This window comes from Polypterus senegalus, chromosome 16 (genome assembly GCF_016835505.1).
Source record: "Polypterus senegalus isolate Bchr_013 chromosome 16, ASM1683550v1, whole genome shotgun sequence".
Lineage (NCBI taxonomy): Eukaryota > Metazoa > Chordata > Cladistia > Polypteriformes > Polypteridae > Polypterus > Polypterus senegalus.
This window is the reverse complement of record NC_053169.1, coordinates 51,510,752-51,527,371: the sequence shown is the minus strand read 5'-3', so window position 1 is coordinate 51,527,371 and position 16,620 is coordinate 51,510,752. Positions and strand designations below refer to the sequence as shown.

Sequence of the window (16,620 nt, the reverse complement as noted above, 5' to 3'; positions counted from 1 at the left end):
GCTCCTCAGAGATGCTAAATAGTGGGGACTTGAAGAATGAGGGAGGCTTCCAGGACTTGGTGTTATCCTTCTTTACTTTTAACAATGTAGTGAGGCTGAAAAGAGACACAGACACCTTCCCAGTTGCAGTTTAGAAATCAGATGCCTGAATTCTCACCTCCTTTAGCTCAGTGATCCAGAGTTTGGACACAGCTTCTCCATGTGAGAATGTGACGCCCAGTACTCTAGTTTTTTTATAATGTGTCTTCTGGGAGAACAGGTTAGTGAAATTTATTTTTTTTGTAATCTTACAAACATGTCAACCTCCAAATAGTATCAACAATTAACTCAACAATGCGTCCATAATAATGTGTGAGAAAATCTGAAGCGACTGGTGGAAAATCGTGTTGACAGGGAGAGAACAGGCAACGTCTACATTGACAACAACATGGAATTTAAATGTGGATGTGGGAGGCAAAAGTGCTAACCACTAGACGAGTGGGCCATCCCTGAGCAGCAAACTCAGAGGCTGGTGACGTTAGCCCAGTCACTGTGAAACAAGAGGCCTGGAGTGGTGTCAAAAGTAGAGGATATTCAACACAAGAGCAACTGGAAAAAAAAGGAAACATGGCAAACAAAATGAAGCAAAGAGACAGCCCACTCAATGATATCTGACAATTTATTACTTCAGTGATCTGCGTCCACTCTTGTCAAATTTTACACACATTAGCAAATACTGTGGGACAGCTTACATGATTCAAAGACACTGAGGCTAGGATTCATTTGGATTGCACATCTTTCACTTTTCTTCAAATGACACAGAAGTATCTGCCTTCCTTAAAGAAATTCTCCGCTGAAAAATTAGTCTTTTTTTTTTTAAATGTTACTTATCCTATATTGTATGTGGTGATGACCAAGAAAAAAAATAGATTTCATTCTTTCATGCAGAACTGAACTAACAAAGTTTATGCTTTAATAGAAGAGAGTGGCGACCAATGCTGGATCAAAAAAAAATCTTTTGTTACATAATAATACTGCAAAATCGATTCCTCTGGTAGAGCGAAAGAAGCCCACACCCCTTTCACACGGGGGTCACACTTTTGAACTGAAGACAGGATTCTTGACTAGTGTAGTGAGAGGAAGGTCTTCAATTGAAAAGCACAACTTCGTGTAAAAGAGCTTACGAGTTGTGGGCTGCTTTTGTTTTATCGGAGGAATCGATTTAACAATATTTAAGCAAAAAATACGTGCGTTTTCCATGATTGGTGTATACAACTAGAAAAAAAACAAAAAAGAGTAACTGGAGGTTTTTCCCTATGGACTTTTTCACATTGTTTTGCTGTTGTCCAGTGTTGGTGACTGCCAGCTTCCATTAAACCATAAGCTTTGTTACCGCTGTTCTGCATGAAAACATGAGATTAAAATTTTTTCTCAGCAATCCCTACAAACCACATAAGAGTGCCTATAAAATGAAATATTTTCAGGTTGACTATTCCTTTAAGCACATTACCCATTACACAGGATGCCACTCATCTGTCGACAAAAGGCACAATTTATTAAATAAAGTGCTTCAACGCAGCTTTGTGCTGCTTTTTCGTACTTCACCCAAGACTCAAAATAAAGGTCGACTCACTTGTTTAGCGGAAAAGCCACACAATGCAGATGCTTCAGACCTCTAGAGCAGAGATTTGGTTTCTGTTTAACACATCTCAACTTTGACATCAAGCTAGTATGTTTAGGTGAGTCACTGTTTAGTACTTTGTCGCAACATACATAGAAAAGACCCCATAAAAGCATACTCATGTAAAATCACTCTACATGCTACGTTTCACGTTTTCTGGTAATCTTTCAAGATGTTAACAATTAGAGAGTTAATAGTTTCCAACATGCTATAACCCAGTAAAAAACAGTATGCCGGACCGTATGTGGAGTTAATGTTCAGCAATTTTGCTTATGACACTTCCCTTTGACTTTTCCAGGGATTTCCTCCATCACTAAACGCAACTTGGTAGGGAACTGCAAGTCAGTTATGCATCTAAATGAGAGTGGGGATCGACATGGTTAAACCGTAACTTAGTGCAAGTGCTTACAATGATTGCTTTTTAAACTGAACACTTGATCTTGTTGAAGACATTTCTTTTGTGACAAGTGCAAACATGACTTAAAACTAATTTCATTTACATTATAGATTAAGCATTTTTGTCATAAAAGTCTCTTAAACCTGATTTTCATTTCCAAATTACACAATTAAAACCATAAAAACAGTATTATGACCCATGATTACTTCATCAAGAAAAAAATTTTAGTTGATACAGTATTTCCCACATTAAATGTGATCATATTTTGTGGAATGGAAGTAAACGGCAAACAAGCAAGCTCACATTGGGAGTATTTAGAAATCCATCCATCATCCAACCCGCTATAACTACAAGTTCACGGGGTCTGCTGGAGCCAATCCCAGCCAACACAAGGCGTAGTATTTAGAAATGCCTTTTGCAATTCCACTTCCTAAGACTGAGTCTGAAGAATAAGAGGTTGCCTTGATGGCTAATGTTTAAAAGACAGTAAAAGGTCTATAAAAAATGTTTGCACTTGGGTAATTGTTATGCCTTCAAAAGGCTACCTTAAAGCACACCCCTCTGACTTTTGCCTCTTTTCTGACCGCAGGAAACAGAGTCCACCAAGTTCCTGAAGGATATACATTTGTTTAGAATCCAACACGTTAAGCTATACAGTCTCTCCCATGTCTTCATGGATGTCTCCTATACAGTATTTGACCTGAGAGAATTGTTTTCTATCATTACGCCCATTCGTGTGGAAAGATGTTTTGCTGTTGGTCGGTTTTTTGGATCTTCTGAAAGCATCGCTCTAAGAAGTAAACGCTGTAAAAACAGTGAAATCAGTTTAAAGAAAGGTGTTATTTTCAGTCTTTACTTTCAGCTTTAGAAGGAGTTTCTATGAAACAAACAGCACTTACTTCTTGGCCATGTTCATTACAAAACCGTTGAGGGAAGTTTCCTTCTCTTACATCTGGCCAAATCTAGAACACAAAAAATAAAGTGTTTGAAATAAATCCCCTTGGAGAAGGTATGTTTGCAATTATCAAACATATATTTAAAGATGCTGCTGTTATTATTTCCCATGGATATCAATGTTTCATTAGATGTATTCATTGAGACATTGTTAAATAATAACAACAAGAAAAGATGTATTACTGTGACTGGTTTTGGCAATTTCTAGAACATTACCACCCAGGGACTGTATATGGTTCTGTTTTTGTTTTTTCTCTCATTATTTTATTTTATTTTATTTTCATTTTACCAGATAAAACTGAACCTGCAGTGACAGGAATGCCATTTTGGGAATAGTGGAGAAGAGCCTAACTGTTACATGTTACTATGGACCCGCTGAATGTAGAAAAAAATGTCTCTATTGGGTGCCTTGCATACAAACAAGCCAAAAAGGTAGGAGTGAGACAAATTATAGGTTGACAGGAACAGTGAATCTTGCACTACCCTTAAAGTATAAATGAAAAAGGTAGTGCATTTAATATTAAAAGGGAAATACCAGTAATACAAAACAAGTTACCCAACAGTCACACATGAACCTTACCTTATACTTTTCACTCTTTGTTTTTATTGGCCATAGGAGTTCAAAGAAAATAAGTCCAAGTGAGAAAATGTCTACTTCATTCCCATAGTTCGATAGGTTGTTCTGTTATAATACACAATAGTAACATTTTTAGACTTTTTGTGATATGGACATTTTAAAATGCTGTGCACTCCAACTGAAGCTAAAACAGAACACATTTCTTGGTGTTGCTAATTGTTGGTAATTTAAAAGCTCCATTTCCAAGTCAATCCAAAACAACAGCTCCATTTCCCAGTATATTATTTCCCTAACATTTTGACATCCTTTAGGAACAAGATGTTGTGAGCATTCCGTATGCATTTGTTTAATGAGAACTGTTGAGCAATCACTTTACGTCTACTTTTTTATGAGAAACAGTAAGTAAGATGACCACTGTTTTTTTCCCCAACAGGACTTGCTCAAAGACACTTCATTTATTTCAAGGTTATGAGAGGCTGCTGCTTGCAAAGCAGGAATCAGACCTACACAATAAATATTTCATAATACTGTAGCAATATTGAAGAACTTCAAAAACACTTAAACGGACAAAGACCACAAGTGTTATTTGCCTTCAACAGAGGAAAGATCATCATACCCAGAGTGAAATTGGGTGTACAGCTGAAATTGTGATGCTCTTTTGCTGCTGTTGGCTTTTGGTCCTGTTAAGACTAACTACATCACAATAATTACTAGGTATGTTGTTTAGGCTTCTGTCATAGTCATACGTGGATGTATTAGTATTGCAAATGACCCTAAATGCTCAAATAATGAATACAAAAATAACCGTCTGACAGAAAACCCAGAGACACGATTTCAGTGTCTAGCTTTGTACCCAAATGAAATCCTTTGGTGTAATCGAAAGATGTTGTCACATTACACGACTCTTTAGTTGTGAGGTATGACAGACTTGCTGACTGCTTTTGATGATCTCAGCGCTGGACCATGTCAGTTTAAACAACTGAAAATCGTTGGGGATGTCTTGTTTACCAACTGAGTGCTGATCTTCCAGCAGAGTCCTGCTCACAATTTTTTGTGACAGTCAACCGCATGCTGCCTGACAACCTTTCTTATAGCGCTCGCTCCAACAGGCATGATGAGTTCAGCTATTTTTTCTTTTTTCCATTTTCTCACGATACACAAAACAAAAGACTGCAGACAAACTACTCTTTTGTTCATGAGGTCTAAAACACCAATGTTCCTTGTTCCTCATTATAGAATTCTATGCATTGTGGATGAACATTTGTTGGTTTTTAGCTCTCATGTCCTCAAAGTCTCTCTCTATGACTAAAGGCAAATATCAGAACAAGTAGTGGACTAGTTGGAGTGATCTGCTGGGCACGTCACATTGCACGACTAGCTTCACAGGAACATGGTGGTGGCTGTCATCATCTCATTAAAATTATGTAAATGATGGCAATGACTGAAAAACACTCGAAAAGTCACATAATGTGACATGGTCTTAAGAGGACAAATCTGTAATTGTAGGGGTACGAATATCAACAATATGCAAAGGTACAGAGTTATTATGTAAAACCAACATAGATATTCTTTTTAACTTTATGAGACTTTGAAGGAAAAGGCTTTATGCTATCACCTATACAAAAGAACACTGTGCCAAGTACTAATTATTTCAAAACCTACACAAAAACATTGTGTTACTCATTTCAAAAAAATCAATTCATTACATTCATTCTCAAACTCACTTAATCCAATTTAGGATTATAAGGGACCGGGTCTATCCTAACAACATCAGGCAAAACACAGGAACCAACTCTAGACATGGTGCCAATATAACAGAGGGTGTATATACACTTGCATGGCCAATTTAGAATCAACAATTAACCCATCACATACATCTCAGGGATATGGGAACAAAACCAAAGAATGCGCCATCTCCATAAGGACACCGCCTGCATGCTGGATTTAATCATGAAGCAAAATCACTAAGCCCTGCCCTACCATGCCACACCAATTTTGAAAAAGTCTCTACTAGCCTAAATTTTGAAAATAAACCTAATTTTCAGCTCTGTAAGTTTGGTATGACATTTTTCTCAAATTTATGAAGGAAGACAATAATCCATTATGTGTGTATAATACTATACATAAAAAAATTGTTTTCATGAATATTTAAAGAAATTATTTAGGCACCCCTCCAACTGATGTCATGTGACAAAAGTAAAGATGTTTTATACTTTATGTAAATGTTATATACGAGGGCCTGATGTTCCAGCATTCTGGGCTCAAATCCCACATCTGGATTCTGTTGATGTGGGGTTCACACTGTGCTCGTTTCCATTTTCCTCCCACATCCCCAAAGATGAGCAAGTTAGGGTTAATTGGTAACAATAAAATGAAACCAGTGTGAGCGAGTTTGGCCTGAAAGTGACTGGACGGTTTGGTGGTCTGCATCTGATGCTGCCAGAACAGACACCAGCATCTCACAGTCTTGAATTGGATAAGTGCGCCTGAATGTATTGATAGTATTCAATAAACGGTATATAATACAAGGCTCAGATTTCATGAGTGGTAGAAAGAGGGGATTTTCCAAATGGATTTAGGGGATTATAGGCTTGTGGGATATTTCAGTTCAGTGTTTAAAATGAATGATATGATCAGAATTGACTGCCTGATAGAGAAATGTTCCATTTTGTGTCCTTTACACTCTTGCCCATCACCCAAGTGACCCTGAACAAAAGCACGTGATAAAAATGTATCTATACCTAATAAACAAAATCCCAAAAAATCATGGACCACTACAGTGGCATTACAAAAGATGTTTTAATGTCTCACAGCCTCATCTCCTCTTTCCTGAGGAAAGCAAAGCGGACACACTGTAACTCAGCATCCAGAGATTGCACATAAAGTGGTAAGCCTAGATGGAAACAGCAAACGTTTTCCACCAGTACCATCAAAATGTACATAAGGGGCTTTCCACATGAAGGGTATTCAGCGCTTACCAGCTTGGACGGCACAAAAATTTACCTAAGCGAGCCATCATTTTCCAAACAGTCACAAACAATTTAATAGACTTTAAATGTCAAAATAAACTACCATGATAAACAAAAAAAATAAATAAATAAATAAAAAAACACAACAGCTACATTTGTGTACATTACAGAATAAAAACTACTGTAGTAACAACTTTCAGTATTACCTGTTCAGGACTCATATATGAGGGTGTTCCTGTGCGTTTTGTGCGTTCAATTAAGGCGTTATCATCGTCACTGCTTGTCGTGCATGCTAATCCAAAATCTCCAATTTTTACTGTGTCATCATCGCCTATAAATATATTTTTTGGCTAAAACAATAAAAAAAAAAAAGAAATCAGACAAATTGTTTTTAAACACTTAATGACAAGGATTTTCAATCAATTTCTGTAGTCAGCAAAAACAAAGGTATAAAATTAATTATGAAAGTGCTTTTAATGCTAGTTATTGAATGCTTTGTTTTATTTCTTGCATGTGCAATTTTTCAACTGCAGGGAAAAAGACATATATTAACAAAAAGATGCATATATTTTAATCAGAATTTCAAAATTACATGCGATATAATTTTAGACAGCCAAACTGAGAAGTTAAACAAACTTAAATTAGGCACTCAGTTAGGCTAATTAAGGACTGCCAAAACTAAAAGACTCAATACCAGGCCTGAGATAGAACTCTAGAACTGTCCTTAAGAGAAAATAATATTCAATTAAATATGCTCAAAACATGTCAAACCTGACCAATACGCTTTTTTCATCTGTACGCTGTTATTACTCCTTTTTTATTAGATATGCTGTATATTTAAAAATAAGTTAGTGAAAAAGATGGCAGCATCTATCAGATGTAAGTTTGTGGAAATTCAGCTTGTTTATTGTACTGATTCAGAGATACTGGTTCAGATACTCACATATTAGTTTGTTTCTTTGCTGATATTTATTATATTCATGGTACAGAAGTCAGACTCACAACATATCCACCAAGAGGGCAAACCAGCCCAAATTGGTGCCAGCCTGGATAAATAGTGAGGGTTAATGTTAGGAAGTGAATCCAGATGTAAAACCTTAGCCAAAACAATTAGTGATGTAATTATTCCAATCAGCTTTGGAAATTGATAGGGCATACCCTGTAAGTGACATGCATTGGCCATGCCTGGTCCTTGTAGGAAGAGAATGAGGCCTACCAGGTCAAGGGCGGGCCCAGTTAAAGAAGTCAGTCCAGAAGAAGGAGATGGGAAAGCAGGAAGAGAAGGTTAAACTGAAGGTAAGAGTTAGGACAATGACTGGGTAAGAAAGAGAACTAGCAGATTTGGCAGAAAGGATGATTCTGGGAGTGTTGGGTGTGCAGAAGACTAGATAGAAAGGGAATAAGTTGAAACAATTGGGGGGAAGAGTGTAAGTTCTTGTACAGTGGAGCAAATGAGAAATGGAGGAATTGTGAATATATAAAAGTATTCAAAGAATTTACAGGTAGTCTTGGCAGTGTGAATGGGAGGAGTGATAAGGGTAATAAGTGTCAAGCTGGGTCTCATTGAGACTATAGTTAATATCTTTTGGACATATGCTCCTCAAGTGGACTGTGAGGAGGAGGAGGAGAAGGAGGGTTTTTGGACACAAATGGACAAAAGTTTAGGGCAGAAGGAAATGGAGAAAATGTTATTGTTGGTGGGGATCCATATAGGCAAGTAAATAATAGCAATGAGGTGATATTGAGTAGTGTTTCTCAGTCACAATGGGTTGTCATCATTGTGTGTCAAGTGGATCGTGCCAGGTAGCCAATGTGATCGACAGCACAGCACAATATTTACCCCCATATTTATCTCCAATTGCCTCATGACTGCGATCTGTCTAACTCCTGCAAGTTTTGTCTCAAAATGGCTCTACTGGCAAACTTTCAACTGTTTCATGCTTCTAAATGGTTTCTATTATGATTGTAATTGTGCTTTATGGTATTTTGAGCTGTCTGGAACATTTTTTTTAATCTTTGCCTAATTTGTGCAAGTCAACAATCTTTAGTTCCATCTGACATGATAGCTCTTTGGATTTGCCCATCTTGACGGATGACAAAGATTTTACATGTGCATAACCTCATATTTACACCACAGGGAAACAGGAAATTATCACAGTTCAAAGGAGTTTTTGGATAACAGAGAAATGTTAAGAAAGACATTTATTTGGTATATTCATTTACTGTAAGTATTCCTTAGGGGTTCCAGTAAGTGTGCCCCATACTGTATTTTCTACTCTCAAAATAAAACAAGGTTCTTGTAGGAATGATTTTACAGATCAATGATAAATAATTTATCAAAATATTTTGAACAATATTTAAATCATTAAATGTATTGCTTATTTTATACTTTTTTAACCATTTCCAATATCTTGAGTTTACTATACAGTACTGTATATCAAATACTTAAAAAAAAAAACAGACTCAGTTGTAAGTTAATTTGTCAGGGACCAATAAAGACTATACATTTAGAAAAAAAGAGAACCAAAAACCTCTACACGGATTTAAAGCAGAGGGTGGAATGGCATTACCTAATTTCTAGTTTAACTACTACGTTTCAAATAAAGGAACTTTTGAGACTATGGAAATAATCAGAAGAAAGTCTACATTTCAGCTTTCTTCAACCTAAAAAGTATGTAACTTATGAAAATCATTAAGTAGTCTGATTTCTAGAGAACTTTTTTTGTATGGCTCCTTTGATCAAATGCATTTCAAACAGACCTCAAGGTGCACACTATATATGATACATTATAGTGTGCACCTTGAGGTCTGTTTGAAATGCATTTCATAATATGAATATGAATATGGAGTTTATTAATTTAGTCTTAAATACAGAGAAAAGGATATGCAGTCCAGTACTTTTCAATAAACTTTAATAGTAGTTTGGGAAGACATAATAGAAGAAAAAAGGAAATTACCTTTAAATCTCTATGAATTAGATTATTCGAATGAATATGTTCAACTCCTTCGACAATCTGTGCAAACATATTCATAGCCACAATTTTGCTTCTCTTATTTTCATACATCCAAGTTTCTAAATTTCCTTTTTCATATAATTTCATTTGAATAAACAGATAAATCTTTGGATTCTTGGGATCTGAACTGCTAAAGAACAAAGAAATGTGCTATTACCAAATTATATCACAACAGTTGATACAATTATTACTACTGACAACATGTCTGAATGCTATCCTATATGTTACAGAAATGTTGCATTTTATCCAATTTAAATGCCAGTTTTGTTATACCATTTTAAACCTGTGAGCTGGAGCTGGGGTAGCAATGTACCTTGGAAAGTACACTAATCCACCTTGGGCTGTAAACATAAATACGTTAAGGGAATTAAAAACTCCAAACTGGCTATGGGAGGAAAACAGAATATCCAGAGAAAGTCCACACGAACACAGCTGGAATTAACCATCTCAACAAAGAAAGTATTTAAGCCAGAAATGCAGCATGACATCAAGGATAATGAGGTGGTACAAGTTTTATCATTAAAACGTTTACTAATCCAAAATTATACTAAAACATGTATGCATTTTGTGCAGATGGTGGACTGACTTAACACTGAGGGTGGGCTCCCACTCTATTCTTAGGACTGCTGTGATGGTCAAAAGCTGCCCCCAACCCTGAACTAAACGGGTAAATTAGAAAATGGATGCAAGGATAGACTTTTTCTAATTAGCTCATGAAAATTAGATTAGGTAGTTTTGAAAATACAGATACAAAATACAAAATATTGGCAGTTTTATAAAACCATTTATTTATTAAAGGTACAAATGAAAACATGGATTTATTTATTGATGTTTCTATAATAGCTATAAAATCTTACCCCACTAACACATATTTTACAGAAGCTCTGAAACACACAGTGAAAAAAAATTATGGGAAAGCCCTTATCTCGTACGTACGTGAAAATATCTTGTACGTACAAGATATTTTCACGTACGTACAAGATGTTTTCACGTATGTACGAGTTACTTTCATGTACGTATGAGATGTTTTCACGTACGTACGAGATAAACTTGGATTAAATTATATTACAAAAGTGTGCTTCGTGGCTTCCTAATTACGACCTTACCAATGCCATGGCGCTTCAGTTTGACGTCAGTTCCAGCACTTATAGCACGATGATATAAAAAAGCAGACGGATGGGCTTTTATTTATTAAAGGAATGTGGGATGGTTAGAGATAGGTTTAACAGCAGCTTGCAATACTTGTGATGTATGTCAGGTAATGCCCAGAACGTCAGTCACGAAATGCCCATCGCATACCCCGTTACACTATGGTTAAGATTAGGCTTGTGGGAGGGTAAGGGTTTAGTTTACAGGTATTCATCTGCACACTCGTACTGAGCAACTGAAGAGATATGGTGTTTTTTTTCTTCCTGGGAAACAATTTGGTGCGTACAACTTACTATCTCATGCCCACCACTTACCATAGCCTGCGCACCAGGTACTTTAAGGTCGCACCTACCAATACTGCGTGTGTGCCGCATACTTTCAGATGAGCACCAAATGCCATTGTGTGCTACTGTACATCATTTTCTGGAAATAGGACATATCACTAAACAGTCTGATGTTTTCCTCACACAGTAACAGTCCACAGAAATCAATATTGGGAAGTTTATAAAAGCAGGCTATGCATTCAAGCCCAGATCGTTAAATCCGCGAAGCAGCACCACTAACCAATGCACTAATTTATAGTAAAAGGAAATTACATTAGTTAGCCATTTACTTACTAGCCCGCAGCTTGTTATTCGCACAAGTTACGAAAGGAATTAATATTTCACGTATTTAGTGTGTGTGAAGTTTACCCAGTTCAATGCAAGTTCACTAATTTAATTCTCTAGTAAACCTGGCACACTCTATCGCTTATCTGAACCAATGAACTGTGAGATTTAACGTGCGTCTAAAGAGTTAAATCCAAATCGGGCCACTTTAACTCCCACCGTTTTCAGACAAGAAATGTACCCTTGTTAAAAAGCCAAACTTGAATATCCTAGTGAAATCCACTGGCAAACCTGGCACACTGGGTCACCCGTTGCATTGTGCAAAATTAACTGCTACCTTTAAAAGTACAGCAGAGATCTAAATCATGTTGTGGCAGATTTTTATTGTCATGTATTTGACAAAATGGATCCCTAAGTTAAACGGCAGGTAATACTTCCTTAGCCCAAACGTAGGGAAATTCATTGACTAACTTGCCCTGTTATCGGTGATGCGAAGAAAACACTTTCTTTCAGTTGACTGTGATATGTAATATGCGCTGTAAAAAGTGAAATCGATTTGAATGTCTTTAATTTATATTATTTATATATTTTTTTTAGATATATTTTTTGTTAAATGCAGTTGAATTTTGCCTAGACCAACCCGGGTAGAATAGTCAAATTGACTGGTAAATTTGGCATACCCTGTACATCTGTCTTCATATAAACAGCACTAGACTGATTGTAATATTGAAGTCACACTCTAAATTGTTAAATCACTTTGGCTCACTTTCATTTTATAGTTCTGTGACAAGAGAGACTGCAGTTAGATTTTGACACCCAAATGCGGATACAAGTCCTTTTTTACTAGCAAAGTTTACACATTCCCATATGAGCAACAAGTCGGACTCGGCTGTTTAAGGGGCAATCAGGTTAAATAACCATCTGTGCTTCTGATATGTAATAAAGCTGAAAGAAGGTGTCTTTTCTTTTTCCCATTACCGTAAACACGATGACATCATAAGTTAGCCAATTAATATACCAAGTGTACCTATATTTGGGCTAGGCAAGTATTACTTGCAATTTAACTTAGTGATCCATCCTGTCAAAAACGTGACAATAAAAACGACAGCAACACAATTTAGATTTCTGCTGTAATTTTAAAGATCACAGTTTGTTTTGCACAATGCAATGGGTGACCCAGTGAGCCAGGTTTGTAGTGGATTTCACTAGAATATTCAAGTTTGGCTTTTTAACAAGAGTACATTTCTTGTCTGAAAACGGCAGAAGTTAAAGTGGCCTGATTTGGATTTAATTCTTTACATGCACGTTAAATCGCACAGTTCATTGGTGCAGATAAGCGATAGAGTGTGCCAGGTTTACCAGTGCATTAAATTAGCAAACCTGCATTGGACTAGGTAATCTTCACACGCACTAAATACGTGAAATATGAATTCCTTTAGTAACCTGTGCAAATAAGAAGCTGCGGGCTAGTAAGTATTTCCTTTTAGTGCAGTGGTTAGTGGTGCTGCTTCGGGGATTTAACAATCTGGGCTTGAATGCATATCCTGTTTTTATCAACTTGTCAATATTCATTTCTGTGGACTGTAACTGTGTGAGGAAAACATCAGACTGTTTAGTGATATGTCCAGTTTCCAGAAAATGATGTACAGTAGCACGCGATGGCATTTGGTGCTCATCTGAAAGTATGCGACCTTAAAGTACCTAGTGTGCAGGCTATGGTAAGTGGTGGGCACGAGATAGTAAGTTGTATACGCCAAATTGTCTCCCAGGAAGAAAAAAAAACACCATATCTCTTCAGTTGCTCAGTACGAGTCTGCAAACGAATGCTTATAAACATAAAGCACGTAACTAAACCCTTACCCCCCCACAAACCTAATCTTAACCATAGTGTAACGGGGTATGGGCATTTCGTGGCTGACGTTCTGGGCATTACCTGACGTACGTCACAGGTATTGCAAGCTGCTGTTAAACCCATCTCTAATCATCCCAAACTCCTTTAATAAATAAAAGCCCATCCGTCTGCTTTTTTATATCACCGCGCTACAAGAGCTGGTAGTGACGTCAAACTGAAGTGCCATGGCCTTGGTAAGGTCGTAATTAGGAAGCCCCGATGCACACTTTCGTAATATTTTAATCTAAGTTTATCTCGTACGTACATGAAAGTTTTGCGTATGTATGTGAAAACATTTCGTACGTACGTGAAAGTATCTCATAAGTAAAAGATATTTTCACGTACGTACGAGATAAGGGTTATACCATAAGTTTTTTCATTGTGCGGTTCAGAGCTTCCGTATATTTTGACCTGCAACAAGATAAAAAATTCTGTGTGTACATTTTCTGTATTTTTAACTTGTTGATATTTAAAAGAACAAACTAATAAAATGAACACCTGGGAAGATTGTTTGGTCTTGAGTTAAACTCGGAGTTTAAACTACACTACCTGTGATGCTATTACCTTGAGCTACTGGAACTTGTCGATGTCTCCGGAAAGTTGCTTGGAAATTCTTGAGATACCCAAGATGTAAAATATTGAACAATATTTTTATGGTCCAGATTTGCTAAAGCCTCAACTTCACGGCGGGCTTTTCTATAATATAGAATTGTAATAACAAATATGATTAGTGAAATTGGTATAATATTTTAAAATTAGTATTTCACATTAATCAAGAATATGTTTCTTTTTCAGTAGCTAAAGGATCAAGGAACTTTTATTGTCATTCCAACATCCATATGCAAAAACATAAGTCAGTACTCCTGTCCAGGTAATTAAACAGTGCACACGATAAACCCATAAAAACTTCATAGCAAAAAGCACCCAATAAGGTAGCCCCTTAACCCCATAAACTACATGATAAAGGTATCACAGAAAATCACAATAAAACAGAACAAAGTAAAATGAAAACATAAAATGAAGTAAGGTAGATATAGCTAAAAGAAATATTATTGCAGTATGCCCTGTAATTACCAGTAAGTACAAAAAATAGCAGCAAATAGTTTAGTTCATGAGACTACTGAAACAAAATGCAAAGTGTAGTATGTGACTATATACACAGTGTACAGTCAGATTTAGTGATGTTTTATTTGTCTAATATCATCCAGGAAGAAGCTCTTCCTCAACCTGGTGGTGCCAGACAGTAAGCTGCACAATCTCCTGCTAGACAGATGGGGCAAACAATCCATGTGCAGGATGAGTTACAGCTTCAATAATGGAGAAGGCTTTACTTTTGTACCTGCCGGTGTAAATGTCTTCGATAGTGTGTAGGCTGCTGCCAATATTCTGCTATGCGGACTTAACCACTCAATTCCCATATACTTTATTTAAGTACTCAATTTTTTCTTCTTAATCTATACTAATAAAAGGCAAAGCCCTCACTGACTGACTGACTGACTCATTCACTGACTCACTCATCACTAATTCTCCAACTTCCCATGTAGGTAAAAGGCTGAAATTTGGCAGGCTCATTCCTTACAGCTTACTTACAAAAGTTAGGCAGGTTTCATTTCGAAATTCTATGCGTAACAGTCATAACTGGAACCTACTTATGTGCATATATACCGGCCATAGCCCGCAGCTCCGTCGCCGTGTGAGGCGGAGTTGCGTCTCTCATTGTCACGCCTCCCACGTAGTTGAGTGCCTGTCCATATAAGGACGTCCATCAGCGGCAATCCAATAGAAACACTCTACCGCTAAATATTTGCGGGTTTAGGGCTGTGCTTATGGAAATGAAGATGAGATGGTCAGGGTGGTGTTTGGAACAAACTCAGCGAAACTGAGAGAGAAATGTTTAAGTGCCGGGTCTTAGCTAACATTAAATAAAGCCATAGACATTGCACGAGATAGCACAAGCACAGCTCAGAACCTTCGATGCATGTAGTCCGAGCGACTCACGTGAACTGTGAACGCAGTACACAGACAAAAAGCAAGAGCTCCAAAGAGCGCTGAACAAAAAAGCATTACACAATTGAGAAGGCAGCAAAAGAATATGAAGCGAGTGATGCATACAAGCATATTCATAAGTGCAGCTACTGCAGAAACAAAGCACACAGTGGAAAAAGTCAATGTCCAGCTAAAGGAAGACAGTGTAAAAAAAATCCCATGCATGCAGTGTGTGATGTCTCAAATAAAGAGGAAGGCAAGCTGTTTATTGATGCAGAAAGGAAGGAAATCGATGAATGAAACCTGATATCTTTACAACGGTTGACAAACACGGAATGTAACTTGAACACAACACATCCTACAAATACGAACCTGATTCAAATAAATAATGACAATCAAATCCTTGATGACAGCAACACTCATAACAGTCACAAAACAATTACATTGACAATCATGTTACGTTATTTTGAAAATGTTCTCTTTTCTTTTTCATAACTTCTTTAACACACTACTTTTCCGCTGCGAACCGCAGGTATTTTGATACATATATATATATATATATATATATATATATATATATATATATATATATATATTATATATATATATATATCTATACTAATTAAAGGCAAAGCCCTCACTCACTCACTCACTCACTCACTCACTGACTCATCACTAATTCTCCAACTTCCAGTGTGGGTGGAAGGCTGAAATTTGGCAGGTTCATTCCTTACAGCTTCCTTACAAAAGTTGGGCAGGTTTTATATCGAAATTCTACGCGTAATGGTCATAACTGGAAGCAGTTTTCTCCATTTACTGTAATGGAGATGAGCTTCAACGCCGTGGGGGGAGTTTAGGTGTGACATCATCACGCCTCCCACGTAATCACGCAGTACATAGAAAACCAGGAAGACCTCAAAAAGCGCTGAAGAAAACATGCATTATATAATTGAGAAGGCAGCGAAACAATAAGAAGCGAGCGAGTGACATATACAACCATATTCATGAGTTCTGCTACTTCAGAAACAAAGCACGATGTAAACCTAAACTTTAAATTAAGTTCATAGACAGGCTGCCGCTGGCGTTTGTAATTTAGTGCCTGCCCATATAAGGCCGTCCGTCAGCGGCAATCCAATAGCAAACTCCCACTAAATATTCACGGGTGAAGGACTGTGTTTATGGAGAGGAAGATGAGATGGTCAGGGTGGTGTTTGACACAAACTCAGCGAAACTGCGAGAGAAAGTTTTAAGTGCCAGGACTAAGGTAACATTAAATACAGCCACGGACATAGCGAGATGGCACCAGCACAGCTGGGAACCTTCGATTGCATGTACACCGGCGGCTCACGTGAACTGGCGAGTGCAGAGATAAAAGGCAACAGTTCCAAAGAGCGCTGAACAAAAACCGAATTACA

General features: G+C 37.1%; 1 protein-coding gene across 4 annotated transcripts in view; it reads right to left on the bottom strand.

Annotated features, from left to right (window-relative positions):
* Positions 1–640: 640 nt before the first annotated feature.
* Positions 641–16,620, bottom strand: part of LOC120516522 (interferon-induced, double-stranded RNA-activated protein kinase-like) — a 124,464-nt gene continuing 108,484 nt past the window's right edge. For 3 of the 4 annotated variants that reach the window (XM_039738251.1, XM_039738253.1, XM_039738252.1), the window contains exons 18-23: positions 13,784–13,915; positions 9,515–9,701; positions 6,764–6,907; positions 3,592–3,693; positions 2,957–3,019; positions 641–2,861 (exon numbers count right to left, since the gene is read on the bottom strand). In XM_039738251.1, the coding sequence (XP_039594185.1) occupies positions 2,742–2,861; positions 2,957–3,019; positions 3,592–3,693; positions 6,764–6,907; positions 9,515–9,701; positions 13,784–13,915 (748 nt within the window). In that variant the 3' untranslated portion in view covers positions 641–2,741. The remainder of the gene's footprint in view (positions 2,862–2,956; positions 3,020–3,591; positions 3,694–6,763; positions 6,908–9,514; positions 9,702–13,783; positions 13,916–16,620) is intronic. The other variant, XM_039738254.1, reaches the window with a different exon arrangement.